Source organism: Acomys minous, assembly GCF_964271855.1.
Source record: "Acomys minous genome assembly, chromosome: 12".
Lineage (NCBI taxonomy): Eukaryota > Metazoa > Chordata > Mammalia > Rodentia > Muridae > Acomys > Acomys minous.
In genome coordinates, this window is record NC_140493.1 from 61788048 (window position 1) to 61804635 (window position 16588).

General features: G+C 37.7%; 1 protein-coding gene across 4 annotated transcripts in view; it reads right to left on the minus strand.

The window, feature by feature from the left end:
* Positions 1-16588, minus strand: part of VPS13B (vacuolar protein sorting 13 homolog B) — a 517649-nt gene that overhangs the window by 433879 nt on the left and 67182 nt on the right. Inside the window, exon 18 of one of the 4 annotated variants that reach the window (XM_084803054.1) lies at positions 1275-1403. The exons of 2 other annotated variants lie outside the window; for them this stretch is intronic. In XM_084803054.1, the coding sequence (XP_084659180.1) occupies positions 1303-1403 (101 nt within the window). In that variant the 3' untranslated portion in view covers positions 1275-1302. Of the gene's footprint in view, positions 1-1274; positions 1404-15413; positions 15664-16588 lie in introns of those variants that run through there. One more of the 4 variants, XM_084803055.1, reaches the window with a different exon arrangement.

Genomic DNA, 16588 nt, shown 5'->3' on the forward strand with positions numbered 1-16588 from the left:
AGAGCATGTGGCCCAACACTAGAAGTGAGCATTTAGCACCTGAAATAGCCCTTCAAGACGGAAGCCTGGTTGACTCAAGGTCAAGTATAACCCACTGAGTTAAGCACACAGCCAAAGCAGGACTGACTGCAGAGTGAGGTGGATGTTCCTCAGGCAACTGGAGACTGAATGTGTACTCCTTAACTATCTTCAGGGTTATGGCAGGATGACCACAGGCCCCGGAAGATGGCTGACCAGGCAAGCAGAGGGCGAGTAGTGGCAGCTGTCAAAGAGAGTGAAGCAGGAGCACAACCGCAAGCAGGCTCCCAGAGAAGCCAGGAATTACTGAAAGCGCGGTGACTGCTTCCTGGGGAAAGATCTGAAAAGATGATCAGTGCAGACAGGAAATAAATATACATGGTAATTTCAGTTATGAATTCTGTTTTCTGGCTTATTAGTGATCTTAACCTTATATTATATGAAAATATATTTCCTTCTAACAGTCAATTGATAAATAATAAAAAGAAAGGTATTTTAATTAGTAACAAATATTTACTTTTTCTCTTAAAATATAAAGCAAATATCTGATAGTCAAATCAACAATTTGTTAAAGGTATTTTAAGTGAATATCCTTAATAAATGTTTATATCTAAGTATTAAGAGGAAGTAATGACAGCTAATAGGAATAGCCTATGATGTACATAACAATGTTATCTATTACAGCATACTAGATTGGAAAAAATCACAAAGTTACTATAACAAAATCAGGCATGATGGGACAAACCTATAATGCCAGGGCTGTGATGTGCAGGGTAAGAAGACTACAAACTCAGTCTGAACTAGCTAGTGAGATTTTATTGCAAAAGAAAACAAAGTAAAAAAGTTATTGCAATAGAGGATGGCTACTGAAAATGCCTGGTGGGTCTGGAGAGATGGCTCACCAGTCAAAAGCACTCCCTACTCCTCCCAAAGACCTGAGTTCCCAGGAGATCTAATCCTCTTCTCTTGTCTCCATAGACGGCATGTGTGTGCATACACACACACACACACACACACACACACACACACACACACGATAAAATACAGATATTATATATATCTCAGCTAGACGGAAAGATATTTGAAAACTCTTAATGAACACTTAGACTGAGATGACATAATAACCCATAATAATACACCACTGGAAGAAATAATGAACTTTGACTAAATAAGAAAAGGTTTATAGAAGATATTTATTAAAAAATAATAAATCCTACTAACAAGACTAAAGCATATTTAGCAAAGACATCTCATTTTGTTTGTATTCGTCAACACAACCTAGAGCTAGAGTGGTGAAGAGCCTTCACGAGGCAGAAGTGGAGCTAGGGAGGTCAGCTGAAACGCACAGCACAGTAAACTAGGAAGAGAAGGGGCCACTAGGACCGCTGCAAAAGAAACAAAAAAATCAAAGGTGACATTTCACTGAATGGTGAAAATCCAGCAAATGATTTCCTCTGTGCACAGGTGAACAAGCAATCCTCTCTTCCCACTTCCAATAAAACGGGTGAAAGGCGTGGTGGCGCACGCCTTTAATCCCAGCACTCAGGAGGCAGAGGCGGGTGGATCGCTGTGAGTTCGAGACCAGCCTGGTCTACAAAGTGAGTCCAGGATGGCCAAGGCTAACACAGAGAGACCCTGTCTCGAAAAACCAAAAAAAAAAAGGTGAAAGGTCCTATTTAAGCAAGAAATGATATAAAATGCATTTAAACATTAATTTTTTTTCGGCCTATACTTCTGTTGGAATCATTAAAAGTCATTGATAGAAACAGGACATAGCAAACACTGAAAACTTTAAAAGACAGTAATTACATAATCTTTTTACATTTTAGGTGCACAGGTGTTTTTCCTGCATGTATGTGTGTGTGAGGGCATCAGATCCTATAAAACTGGAACTACAGACAGTTGTGAGCGGCCATGTGGGTGCTGAGAATTGAACCTGGGTCCTCTGCAAGAACAGCCAGTGCTCTTAACCACTGAGCCATCGCTCCATCCCAATAACATAATCTTAATTAGTGAAGCAGGGAAGGAAGAACAGTAATAATTTATTAAATGTCCAATGTACAAAAGGGAAAAATCATTATAGGACCGAAGCGGTGGGTTTCATTTTTCAGTACTACTGCTCTCACATAACGGTGGGCTAACGACCAGTGCTGCTAGTTGCTGACATTATGTCAGTGACAGCTGTAAGATGGTATGCTAATAGAGAAGACTCATATCTCATGAAATCTGAACATATACGAAAACATCACAAATTATGACTTTAGGCCCAGAGTCCCTGTGCATGTGGTAACTAAGATGACAACCTCAACCCCCTCTGTGGCTTCGGCAATCAGTTTCCGCTCTCTGCGACGGAGTCGAGAATCTAAGAGCTTGTAATCCTGAAGATCTGCACAAGATTAAAATAGTCTCTTTCTGATTCAGGAACAAACGGTGAAATTAAATGACTGAATAAATAAAATAACCTCCTTTTCTTTGAAGCTATTACATACATGTACATGTTTTACTTACATACTCAATTTCTAGGAATCCCTTTTCTTCTCTTTCTGATGGCAGCGCTATCTTTACTTGAATTTTTCCATTAGCCACACCATGAAACAATGATTATGGAACTGCCAGTAGCCTAACCTTTGGGTTCACATATTCAGACCAACTAAAACTGCACTATGGCTGGTAGGTTACTGTTCCACCCATCACTACATCACATTTTTAATTACTATTATACCTATTTCCTCAATTACTCCTAATAAGTTATTTTTCTAAATTAATACAGATAGATTATAATTCATTCTAAGAAAATTTTGTGTCTAGTTCTAGAATAGGTAGGGACATTTCTATAGTTTTTCTCTGAACTTTCCAGATCAGTTTTAAGAACATACTATCTATGCTGAGAAACTAGTTATTCAGAAATTTTCAGAGTTGACTGGATGTGGTGGTTATTTTTTTTTTATTTTTTTGCATTATAATTTTTATTAACTCATTCATATTACATCTCAATGGTTATCCCATCCCATGTATCCTCCCATTCCTCCCTCCCTCCCATTTTCTCCTTACTCCCCTCCCCTATGACTGTGACTGATGGGGTCCTCCTCCCACTGAATATGATCCTAGGGTATCAAGTCTCTTCTTGGTAGCCTGCTATTCTTCCTCTGAGTGCCACCAGGCCTCCCCATCAAGAAGACATGGTCAAATATGAGGCACCAGAGTTCGTGTGAGAGTCAGTGTGGTGGTTATTTTCTAAGGTGCTGTCTGAATCAGGTAGACAATTTTAATTTTGTTCAGATCTTCAGAAAAGCCACCATGAAATCAAGCCTACAGTAGGCAATGTTACCCATTACAGTTCTATATTTCCCAAGTACACAATTAATCATCAAAGAGATTAAAAATGTCTTACCATCTACAGAATTACCAAAACCATACTCTTTATGTGGGACATAGCTCTTCCACATACATGACAACCTGGAGAAGCAACGATGCAGCTTGTTACAGTTACCATGGAAAGCTAATACAATTATTAAATCTAGAGCTTACCCTTAGCTCAGTCCACTCAGCTCTCCTAGTTAATATAGTGGAAACTAAAGAAACAATTACTCATGTTTTCAGTGATTATATTACCAACTCATATTTGTTAATCTAACCAACAGGATGAAACAACCTCAAAATGCTGCAAAAAAGACAATGAAATAAATAAATAAATAGCTGGTGATGGCATACAGAAGTGCTCCAACAGGTTCTACAGAGCAAAAACTGCTTCCACTTTGCTGCCTACAAACAATGCAGGTCACACCTACTGCTCCATTCCATAATCCAGCTGTCTGTATTTAACACAAAAGCTGACAAGAAGTAACAAACACCAAAGACCCAGAATATACTGACACGCAGGAATATTTCTACTCAGGGCAGATGGCAAGCCAAGTCCTTTTCCCTTCCTCAGTTCTATGGCAGGCTCATTCTGACCATGTGGAAGACTCGTGAAAGACATGGAAGCAGTGGGCAAGAATCCAGGCAGAGGTATGTGGAGTTAAAAGAAGAAGGCGGCAAACACCTTCAAGATTGCATTCAGATGTGAGCAGAACGGCTGCCAGAAGCCTCTCATCTTGTCTTCTGGTGAATGGTAAATAGAAAGTAAGATGCCTTGTGGCCATCCCGTCAACCGTGTCTCCACTGTAGGAAGATTTTACATTGAGGAACTCTGTCCTTATAAAAAAGAGACTGACACACAAAAAAGAATATTTGAGGGAAAAGAAGTGGGGAGAGGAGGGGAGGAAAGGAGAAGGGGAAGAGAGGGGAGAAAGAAGGAAAAGAGAATGAGGAGGAGGAGGAGAAGGGAAAGAAGAAGGGGAAGGCGAGGGGAGATGGAGAAGAAGAGCAGGGAGAAAAGGGAGAAGGAAGAGGCAAGGCGGGGAAAGGGGCATCACGTGATGACAAGGGCAGAGTTGGAGAGACCTGCAGTGCAAGGAAAAGCAACGCTAGAAAGCCAGCAAAGGGTAAGACAAGAAAGGGCTCTCCTTACTGAAGCTGACAGTCTGTGAACACCTTGCCCTCCAACACGGAACCTCCAAGAAGATGAGATGCCAAAACTGCTGCTGTCTGAAGCAGTCATTTTGTAATGATAGTCTTTGTGTGCACTACAGTATGGACAGCCTCTTTCCACAGTGTGCACAAATAATCACTATATTCACACTTGATCCTGTAAAAGCTGATATAAAACATACTACAACTGTGTCTACTTATGGCTAACTAACTGTCCCTAGAACCAGGGACGTGACATGACATAGTACATATTTATCAAGTTTATTAGGTGACTGTAACTGACAAGTGCATTTTAAGTTAATGAGCAAATACTCAAAAAAGACAGCCTCAGCTTCATAGGCACAAAAATGTGTTTTCTTAACAAATTTAACACATTCCTCTGTAGTCACATCACCATTACTAGCATTCACATTAAAATACACTATTGATGTTTGTAAAATTTTTCTATAAGAATAACAAATCATACTAAGAACAAAAATGGGATACTTTTCAAAAGTCCAGTGAAATACTTAGAAAGTAAGTGTTTTTTTATCACATCTTCACAGAAAACTACTATTTTCTAGAGTATATTTTCTACTATATGAAATTATTCAATTGTTTACCCAATCCCTTTTTATGATGAAGCACAAAAATAAAAATTAAAAAAAAACCCAAACACACCATTCTTGGACTAAGAGGCATCTGAAAAATCATGTTTAGAAACATTATCAAATGTCTAAAAAGGACTGCAGTAGGAAATTAAGTTAAACATACCTTATTAATATTCAAAATTAGTTTTTAAGACCTGTATAAATTATTTATTTATTAGTAATCATTTCTTAGTGGTGACTATATGTTTGATAAATGAATTCTCAATGCCCAGACAAACTAAAGCACGAAGTTCAAAGCATTTATATTATGAATGTGTGTATACATACATATATACTATATTACACATGTATGTAAATATGTAATAGCATGTGTGTGTTTGTACGTGTGTGCGTGCATGAGTGCGTGAGTGCGTGAGTGCGTGCGTGCGTGTGTGTGTGTGTGTGTGTGTGTGTGTGTGTGTGTGTTAGCTTGAATGAGAAATGTTCCCCCAGAGTCTCGGGTATTTGACCATTTGGTCCCCAGCTGGTGGTGATGTTTGGGAGGGGCTGAGGTGCAACCTTGCTGAACAAGTACGTCACTGGCGGTGGACTTTGAGAGTAAAAGTCTGGTTAGTTCCAGTGTATGCTTTATGCTTCGTGTGTAAGGTCCTAGATGTTAGCTCTTAGCTTTTTTACCTGGTCTCCTTTCCTACCACTTGTCAAGCATCTCCACCACGGTGGACCCTCACCTCTCTCCTGTAAGATGCCTTAGCTATGGTGCTTTATCACAGCAACAGCTAAGTGGCTACCACAAAACACAGAGACACTTTAACCTTTGGAAAGCTTGATACTGAGGAGATGGTTCAATGGCTAAGAACTCTTGCTCTGAAAGAATGAGGACTTGAGTTTGACTCTGACACAGACGCTGCCCGTGGCTGTTCATGCTTCTACCTCTACAACTGGAGTGCTAAGGAAGCAGACTCCACGCCCCCCGGGACAGCCAGCCTAGGCAAAACTCCATGCTATGGTTCACTGAGACACCTGTTTCAAGTCAGTAAAATGAAGGGTGACAGAGAAAGACACTCTGAAGTACTTTATGAGCTCTGAATGCACATGTGCTCACATATATACAATACATACATGTAGATTACACACTAACCACATATGCAAACACAATAAATAAATAAAGTCTGCAATATTTGCTTGTAATACCTTTTTGCTTAAATTTAAATATTAAGAAGTTTTACCTGCCGGGCGTGGTGGCGCACACCTTTAATCCCAATACTTGGGAGGCAGAGGCAGGTGGATCGCTGTGAGTTCGAGGACAGGCTGGTCTACAGAGTGAGTCCAGGACAGCCAGGGCTACACAGAGAAACCCTGTTTTGAAAAACAGAAGAAGAAGAAGGAGGAGGAGGAGGAGGAAGAGGAGGAGGAGGAGGAGGAGGAGGAAGAGGAGGAGGAGGAGGAGGAGGAGAAGAAGAAGAAGTAGTAGTAGTAGTAGTAGTTTTACCTGAAAGTGGTAACTAACTTATAACCTAAACTCTCTAGAGGTAAGAAGAAAGCATTACAAGACATGGGCTAGCCTGGTGATATAATAAAAGACCCATTCAAAAGGACAACAAAGATGAAGAAGGAGGAAGAAGAGTTACTTTCATTAGAAAATAAATATAACTCAATTCATTGTTATTATTATTACATAATATTCATAGTCAATGTCACTATACAGCAAGATATTGTTTAAATAGTTCAAAAATATGTACCTTAGAACACTTAAGATATGTTTTCAGATTTGGAGGCAAAGAAAGTAGTTTGAAAAAAGAGACAGGAAAAAAATCTCACTATCCCTCAGTCATTTTCTAAGTGGTTAAAAAGTATTCAGTAACCCCAAAATCCTTTTTATATGCACACCTGGGAAGAATAGCAAATCTGTAAATTTGCTCAGAGTTACACTGATGTGGTTTTAAACCAGATGTTTAAGTGTTACAGTATGTATATTTTCTTCCTCTCTTCTAAGACAGAAGTAAAGTAAGAGGAATATTTGACTTCACTCCACAAGAGACCTATTTAATAGTCTGGCGGGTGTGTAAGTAAAGGTAGCTTGGCCAAGTCGATGTTGACGACATACAGAATGACATGATCCTAATGACTTGGAAAATATTGGCTCTCAGGAGAAAAGACCAGATGCTACTGAGCTGAGAAAGCTACTGTATTATTGAATTTCATTTTTATGAGGTAAAATTTATTATTCAACCATTAAGGTATCCCATATGAAATCTTGCATAAAATACTTTTACAGTTGCTTTCTGGAAAGTAGATTTGTGTTTTAACATTAAGACGTCACTGAAATGGGGAATCTAAGTATCCATTGGATCATTATTATACAACTTTTTAAATCTGTCAATTATTTCCCTGCAAATATCAAACCAATGGAACTAAAGAGTCAACGAAATAACAATCTGAATAGAGAGAATTTAGAAGTTCTTGTTTTCCAGAGCAAACCAAATTTACAGGTAATTTTGTATTTCATCTTCTCAAAAAGTGACAAGAGTTAATAGCTTTGTTTGAGGGACTATGAGAAATATTGACAACAAAATTACATAAAATCATTATCCCAATTAGAAATACACATTAAATCCAAACTTACAATTCTAATATCCTATTTACAATCTACATTTCAAATAAGCTTCAAGTATTCATTAGACTTTCATTAAGTAATTTATAATGAGTTACCAGATGTTAATATTTATGTATTACTTCAGGTTTCATATACCAGGAAAGTAATTTGAAATAATGAAAATAATAATAGACAGTCCCAAAGATCTTACTTCAAAAACTGACTTAGTGAATAGCTGTGATATAATATTTTAGGTGGAAGAAACACTGAATCACTTTGGGCATAGATTTTCCCACCTGTACAACAGGACCTATAACCTGCCAAAAACAATATTAGTGGTAAGAAGCCAACTGAATTAATGTATAAGAAATGTCATCCTAAAATAGGTGAGCCAACTCAGACTAATTCAAGCAAAGGTTATGGCATGCACTCTTCACATTATGCCGCCCACTAGGGAAATGCTGAGTGATAGCTGTGAGGCATGTGAACGCGGAGAGAGCAGGGCTTCTTATGACCCCACTGGGCTGCCATATGCAGGCACATACTTGCTGCAGCACTCCCCTTTGGGCTCTGTAGGACTAACACTGTGTGTTTCATCACAGGTTTTCATAAGCTTTGTTTGGTACCTTGAAATCAAGCATACTGAAGAGACACAATGAGGAGTTTTGGGCTTTTTCCTCTAATTTTAAACAAAATATAACCAACTTCTTGAATTGTGTTCTTCTCTCACCAGCATCACTGTCTTCTGTTCAGCTAAAACACTGAACAAGTAGACACCAAGAAGAGAAATCTCTAGGAAGGTACTAGAACCACTTCCATCAAGAATATCGCCACACAGATGACTCCTGGCAACACTGTATGTGCACCAAGAACAAGAAAAAAGTCATCTCCACAGAGAATATATTTAGCAGTCTTAAGCAACTGTAATGGACACTGTCACAATTTTGAAGGTGAAAGAAAGAACCTCTCAGTGCAATGCAGCAAAAGAACTGTGCTGGCTAGTTATCATGTCTAATTGATACAAGCTACAGTCATCTGGGCAGAGAGGACCTCAGGTGAGACAATGCCCCTCCCAGGCCTGTGGGCAAGCCTGTCCTGCATTTCCTTCACTGGTGAATGACATGGAAGAGCCCAGTTCACGATGGGTGGAGCCACCCCTGGGCCATGGTTGCTATAAGAAACAAGCTGGACAAAGCACGAAGTGCAAGCCAGTAAGCAGCTCTCCTCCGTGGCCTTTGCATCAGATCTTGCTTCCAGGTTCTTGCTTCGAGTTCCTGCCGTGATTTCCTTATAGGATGGACTATAAAGCTGTTTGATGAAATCAACCCTTTCATACCTAAATTGTTTGTGTCATGGAGTTATTCACAGCATAACTAAGACTCTGACCAATGTAAAATATTCACAAACAAGAATTAACATAAAACCATATACTAATACATTTTTAATTCTAGTTGTTCAGAGTGTCAAAATGGATTTCAGGATTACAGGCTCACTTATTCAGCATTCACACATATTCTCTTAAGCTCTCGTAAATATACTCATTAAAAAGCAGAAGCTCATCATATGGGCCAACATACCAAAATAGACCCTTATAATTTAGTTTATAAGAGAAAACGTATTTTCTTCCTAGAGGCAGTTGAATTTTTGATGTTTGAAATAAAGCATAGTGCTCCATTTGTCTAGCAACATTACTGCCAACAGTCATAACAAACACACTGAGACACACGCTGCTGCATGTTCTAAGACCTAATGAAAAGCAACAGTCCAGAATTACACTACATAGACAAGACCTGAGACCTTCAGTTATTAAGATTAAAAAAAAATGGGATAAAGAAACAGCTATGTTTTTTAAGTGCCAAATAATCAGTAATGCCATGAAATAATTCTATACCAGCAGTGAAATGATTCTAATAGCAGCAAGAGAATTTTTTCATTTGATTTACCTAATTTTCCACTATATAAAAATATAAACTTATGTAAAACTCAATTATTGAACATATATTTCCTTTAAATAAAAGTATTTGTATTATCTTATAACTTAGTATTGGTCTCTCTTCATGATCATAGGATTGGTCATTCTCAGATATCACCCAGTTTTGTCAAAAATGCTCAAGTATAGGAATATCGTACATATATGTGCATGTATATTTTCAATAGTGACTCTGGCCCCTGCTCAATTCCTAAAGGGCATAAAAGCCAACACTGCATTTTCTATGTGAAGAATTATATAATTCAAAAAACACTTCATCAGTGACTATTAAAATGTTTTCATTTTCTATCCTTTGAAAAGATGCCAAATTTTCTTCTCTTTGTTATGTAGACATGATTCACATCCTCTCTGTTTCTAAAACTGAAATATTAAAGAAGTAATTGTATAGAATTGTACCCACATTCTTACCTCAAAACAGAGCATTAAATTTAATAATAATATGTACTTTTATAAAACATTTTGTAAATGTGTACATTTAAAAAACAGCAAACCTAACAACTTCCTTGTTATATCACATATGTTCTCTGTGTGCGTCTGTGTTGTTGTCATTGTTGTTTCTGTTCTGTTTTATTTTGTCTTTTTTTTTCCAGAAAGGGTTTCTCTGTGTAGTCCTGGGTTGTCCTAGGAGTCCTTTTGTAGAGCAGGCTGGCTTTGAACTCAGAAATCTGCCTACCTCTGCCTCTCAAGTGCTAGGATTAAAGGAGTGAGCCACCACCCTGGCTTTATTCTATTTTTTTTCAAAATCCTAGTTGTAGTCAATAAAGTTTAGTTCAAAGCCACTAATAATTAACAACTTAAATTTTATCAAGTATTAAAATAGTAACTCAACAGTAAATAAATTTTCCAAAGAATTGTCAAAACTCAGTTTGGTTCGGCAGGACAGTGCTATTGGGGTGGCCATGCAAGTACTGCAAATGCACATTTCTTACTTCCCAGTTGAACTGACAGATAAGCACAGATAAAATAAGGAAGAAAAAGGAAGGAGAAATTAATCTAAGAGAGCTTAATTCAAACTGTTTGTGCTAACAATCAAGCTGAATAGTAAAAGACCAGGAATGTGACTATGTTATTTTAAAAGTTTAGGAAAATAAAAGGACTAAAACTAATGATGAGCAAGAAGCACAAACAATAAAAAATAAGAATCTGGTCATTTCCAAATAATAAAAAAAGGACACTATAAAGATATACTGGCAGATAGAAGAAAAATTAAAGGAAAAGTTTACCATCTGAAAAATGAAATGGACTCAAAAGGAAGTCAAAAATGTCTGAAAGCCATAAAGGAATTGGAATGAACATTTAATAATGAGTTTACATAATTCAAAACAAAAAAGATAACCTACATTTTTAAAAAAGCAAAAGACTCAGACAGTGTTCAATGAAAAATACATAAATAACAAATACAGTCATAAAAATAATGAGGAACATTATCCATGGGACAAAAGAAAATCAACTCAAATAGAACACTTTATATCCACAGTGATGGCTAGCACTATAAAAATACAGCAAAGACGTGCAGAGATGGTGCACACCATCACACCCTGCAAATAAGACTATATAATTGTATAAATATTGGGAAAGTTTGGCAGTTCCTCAACAGATTAAATATAGAGTGACTCTGCAACCTAGCAATTCTACTCCTAGGAAAATATCCTTTGGAGAAATGGTAGTATACATTCACAAAAATCTACTATGAGTGCCCTAACAATACTTCATAGCAGTCACAACATTACCAACCAAATACCTACCAGCTACAACAACAGGTGTGCGTGTTTTGAGTGTATTCCACACTGCATCACATGCCGGATGCATGTCTCCACTCCAGCAATGTTAACATGGTGACACCACTATGTACTGAACTGCAGGCTAGCCTGAGCTACATAGCGAACCTTCTCTCACTAGGCCAATGATAAAAATAAAAAAATAATGTGGCAGTGATTGTTGACGTAATTTTGTCTCCTATCCTTCTGTTTTCATTTGTGTTCCATATTTGTACAGCCTTACTCTTGTAATAGTAGTTACCAACTTGTAGGAAGTATGTTGTCAGGAAATAGCACAAAGAAAAGGAAACAGATGAAGAGAAGAAGAAATAACAAACACGAAGAGGGGCATTAATAATTTTCCTAGTCTTTCATAATAGAGTTGACTGAGGTCAGGAAGGGAGAATCACTTCACATACATACTTCTGTCCCCAATAGTTAAGATTTTCCTCAAGGATTTCTCTATCATTGTCCTTCTATCCTCTAATTTGCACCCCAGCATGTTTTTAGAGTATGGACAGATTTTGTAGACTCTGTGGCTATCCAGGGTCCTTACAGAGAACTCCTGGCATATGGAATTAAAATAAAACACTATCAGTTTAAGCTTACATATATCCTACAGGCTATAAATTTCTCTTATATCTGCAACAGAGACAAAGTCCAATAGCTATAACTAGACTTTGTGACCTAAGAGAGGACACACAGACTATGGAATTTTTGGTTGAAAAACTAGAGTATTTATTGTCACAGTGGAAGTTATTATTTCTCAGATCACTAACTTGCACAGCTTGTCTTATCGCCAGCTTGATCTAGGCAATGGGTAATAACCATCAGCTGTGAAGAGATGCTTGTTGTGTGATTTGTATTAAGTATGAAGTTTAATCTTGTAAATAGATAGCCCAGGTTGAACATATTATATATTATAGGTTCCTTAAGCAATTCAATTCCCTTAGAATTGGTTACCCAAACTTTTATAGTTTATTTGTCTTGGCAACAAATCTTGACTAAAAGCAATATATCTAAATTTCCAGCACATTCTCTAGATAAATGGTAGATACATAGACATATAGATATAGATAAACAGAGAGAGAGAGAGAGAGAGAGAGAGAGAGAGAGAGAGAGAGAGAGAGAGAGAGCACTTAGACATGATATAACCTGTATAGCAAATACAAGTTTTTTGTATTTGTTTCTGTACATCTTTACGTGAGAAAGCTCTCAAATATTGAATGTGTTATCGTGTTTCTAATGCTTTGCTTCTAAGAAAAATAAACAAAATCATCAATAAATCCCCCTAAATGTCAAAAAGAAAAGAGAAGAAAAGGAGACTGAAAGCTGGGGAAAGTGGTAAGTGGTTGAGAGCACTGACTACTCTTGCAGAGGACCCAGGGCCAATTTCAAGCCCTGATGTGGCAGCTCAGAACTGCCTGCACCTCTAGCTGCAGCGGATCCAACACTCTTCTCTGGCCCCCTCAGGTACAGGCAGACATGAGGTGTGTGTAAGTACATCCAGGCAAAACAGTCCTACACATAAGATACGAAGAAATGAGGATCGGGGTGTAATTAGTTCACAGAACAGAGGTGCAACTGACTCGAGAAGAGCTGGCTCTTACAGGAGCATTTAAGGCCAAGCATGCCTGCTTCCGGCTGTTACTACCATGTTCCCTTCCACTTCTCCTACAGCCCGTGGCACACCTAGGAAGGTACCCAACACAATCAAGCAGGACTCCATGCACTCCAGATTGAAACTGCTAACTACCAAAATTGTGAGCAAGAGCAATTTTTTTCAAATTATAATGAACCCAAACTTGGGTATTTTAATAGCAATACAAAAATGGATTCAAAAATGATACATTCTATACTACAGGAAAACTTTGAAAATGATATGCTTAAGAATGTAGTCACACATACACAAAAAGTGTTTTTTAAGTCCTATTCATATGAATTGTCGAGTAAACAAATCCAAATAGGCAAGCACTAGATTAGTCTTTGACTACAGCTAAAAGGGTTGGAAGGTTAGGTTAATACACACACACACACACACACACATACACACACACACACACACACACACACACATATTCCTTTTGGGTAATGTCTTAGTTATGGGTACAACACTAGTAATATATTAAAACCTACTGAAAAGGTTACTTGCATGGTAGAAGAAAGAGAAGAAACAGAAGAGAGAAAAGAAAGAAAGGTACCTGCCTTTCTGAAACGAGGAGTAAGGCAAGTGTAGACAGGGATGTATTACACAATGGAATCTGGTCAAGAGCAAGTCAGTGATAATTAGCTTCATATTAAGCTAAAAGGGAAAGACTAGAGTAGAAATAGCATTAGTGATCAAAGAAAAGGAAAATGAAGGCGATTGTGACCAAACAAAATAATGTTCAATAAAAATAGAAGAACAGGTCAGAAATAGAAGAAAACCTTATTTTTTATTAGTAACTATCAGTGAACGATATGACAAACTCGGGAAACAGGAACACAGGCTAGAGGCAAATGAAGACGATGGAAAGCAGCAGACAGTCAACTGCAGGACGGGAAAATGTTTTCCCTCCAGAGATCATAAGAACAAAAGCATAACGTCTCTTGTCATTGCAGTAATTTAGAACCAGCTGAAAAGCAAATGATTGGATGCATCAGCAAACTGTACTCAATAAAGTTTAACAAAATGTTGTCTATTAACAGTCCTCATACGCAAAAGCATAAAATGCTAAGAATTCCGTTGTTTGTTTGTTTGTTTTTTTTTCAGAATCTTCAGCAAGAAAATTTGGTGGTACAATTTTATAGATACTCTATTAGCACTGAGATGCACAGAAGTAGATTGTCATGGTTGGGGAATGACAAAACTAAACTATTTGCTTGGAAACTTAGCTTTCAAAATATATTTTAGATAAGTTTTCCTCCATCTATTCTAAATGTTTTAGATTTCTTTCTTTCTTTTTTCAAGCCCTTAGAAAAGAGGTAACATTTTCTAACAATCCAATTTGCCCAATTCCTCAATCTGTAAAACATTAGTTCCACTAAACTAAGATCTTATGATACACCAGGTTACAAAACATGGGATTGCTGCCATTTGTCTGAGACATTTCTTCAATACTTGAGCTATTATCCTTTTAGGATAATTTCCAGAATATTTTTTATGTTACAGTTCATTTTATAAATGCATAAAGAGAAATAGAAAGTAAATTTGCTTAGAAAAAAAGAGACATTATAAAAGAAAATCAATACCTCCAGTCTACTAACAATTTTTAGGCTTAGAGCCAATTCATAAAATAAATATTTTAATATTTCATGAATACTGTAGGCAGTAACATAAACAGTAAAGCAAATAAGGCCTCGAGAGAGAATACCACTTGAAATAGAAATGTGGAAAATAAATGAGGTAATTTCAGTTATAAATACTACTTCCATGAATGACCTCAGCCAACCTCAGTATTCAGAAGAGCCCACCAATTGATTATCCAATACCAAATGGTCAGTCCTGAAAACATACATACTATTAACATTATAAAGACTGAGCAGGTCAAGAATATGTATGCATATGTATATACATATACAGATGGATATAACAACAATTAATGAAAGAAATTAAAAGAGAACAATGAGGAATTTATGGGAGAATTTGGAAAGAAAAAGAAAAGGGAAAAATGATGTAATTATATTATAATCTTAAAACTAAAAAAAAATAAAAAATTTAAAGGCCTTGGAACAAAATGAGCCTACAGAATAAGCTTGGAAACTCAGTTACAGCTGCATGTGGTTTCAGTGTGTCCTACAAAGGTTAAAGTACTAGAGTTTAATGCCCTCCATGAAGTACTGAGAGGACAGAATTTTTGTTTTGTTTTGTTTATTTTTCAAAATAGGGTTTCTCTGTGTATCTCTGGCTGTACTGGACTCGCTTTGTAGACCAGGTTGGCCTCAAACTCAAGAGACCTGCCTGCCTCTGCCTCCTGAGTGCTGGGGTTAAGGGCGTGTACCATCACCACCTGGCAAAAGAGCAAGAAACTTAATCAAGGCGTGAAGTTTAAAGGCAGGCTATTTATATGGCGAACAGAAAGGACAGTACCATCGAAGTCGGTCCCCCATGCCTCAGTGTCGGTGGCCATAAAAGAAGGGAGAGGCTTGGCATGCATCTCATCACTCAGGAGGTGACAGGAATAGGATCCCAAGGGTGAGGCCAGCCTAGAGAGAGAATAAAGACAAGAGGCAAACCGTCGTCCTCCTGTCTCCTAGCAGGTGGCGCCTCAGGGACTTAGAGTCCTCCACTCCCGCTCCTCCTCACAGAGCTCTAACTAAGGTAACTTTATTCCAGACAGCTATGAAGCGTTCTCTGAAGCAGACCACACTCAGGCCAAAAGAACAAACACTGACCAACATAAAAATACTGAAATAAATTCATGACCTTTACTGTGTCATAATTGAATAAAAGTATAAGTGAATAGCAAAAAAAACCCTATAAAAACCACTTGGAAACTAAAGGTTTGATTTAGAAATGGCAAGTATGTCACTGAAGAACACCACAAAAGAAAAAAAAATTCCTAGAATCAAATAAAAATACTACTTAAACAGCGAAGGTAGTTCTCAGAAGTTTAGAGACATCAACAATTACACTGAAATCAGAAAAATCAACTAATTATCATACCCAAGTAACTAAGGTCTTAGAAATTCAAAAGCCAGCCGAATCCAAACTCAGAAGACAGAAGAAATAACAAATGATAAAAAGTAGTTAAAATAAAATTTAAAAAAATAAGCAAGATTGACACACCCTTAGCCAAACTAACAAAATGAAGTAAGCAGAGAAACACTAGAGAGCAAAGGGGTACCTCACAGCAGATACAAATGGAATATAAAGGTCACTAAACAAGGAGGTGCCAGAGGTGCTACAGGAAGACCACCAAGGCCAGCATCCGGACCCAGAAGGCCTGCACAAACTGATGCACCAACCAAGGACATCGCATGCAGAGAGCCTGGACTCCCTGTTCGGCTATAGCTAGTGGACAGCTCATTCTCCACCCGGTGGGTGGGGAGAGCAGGCCCTGCCTCTGACATGAACTCTGGTGTCCAGGATTTGATCACTTCCCCTTAGCAGGGTAGCCTTGCAGGCTGA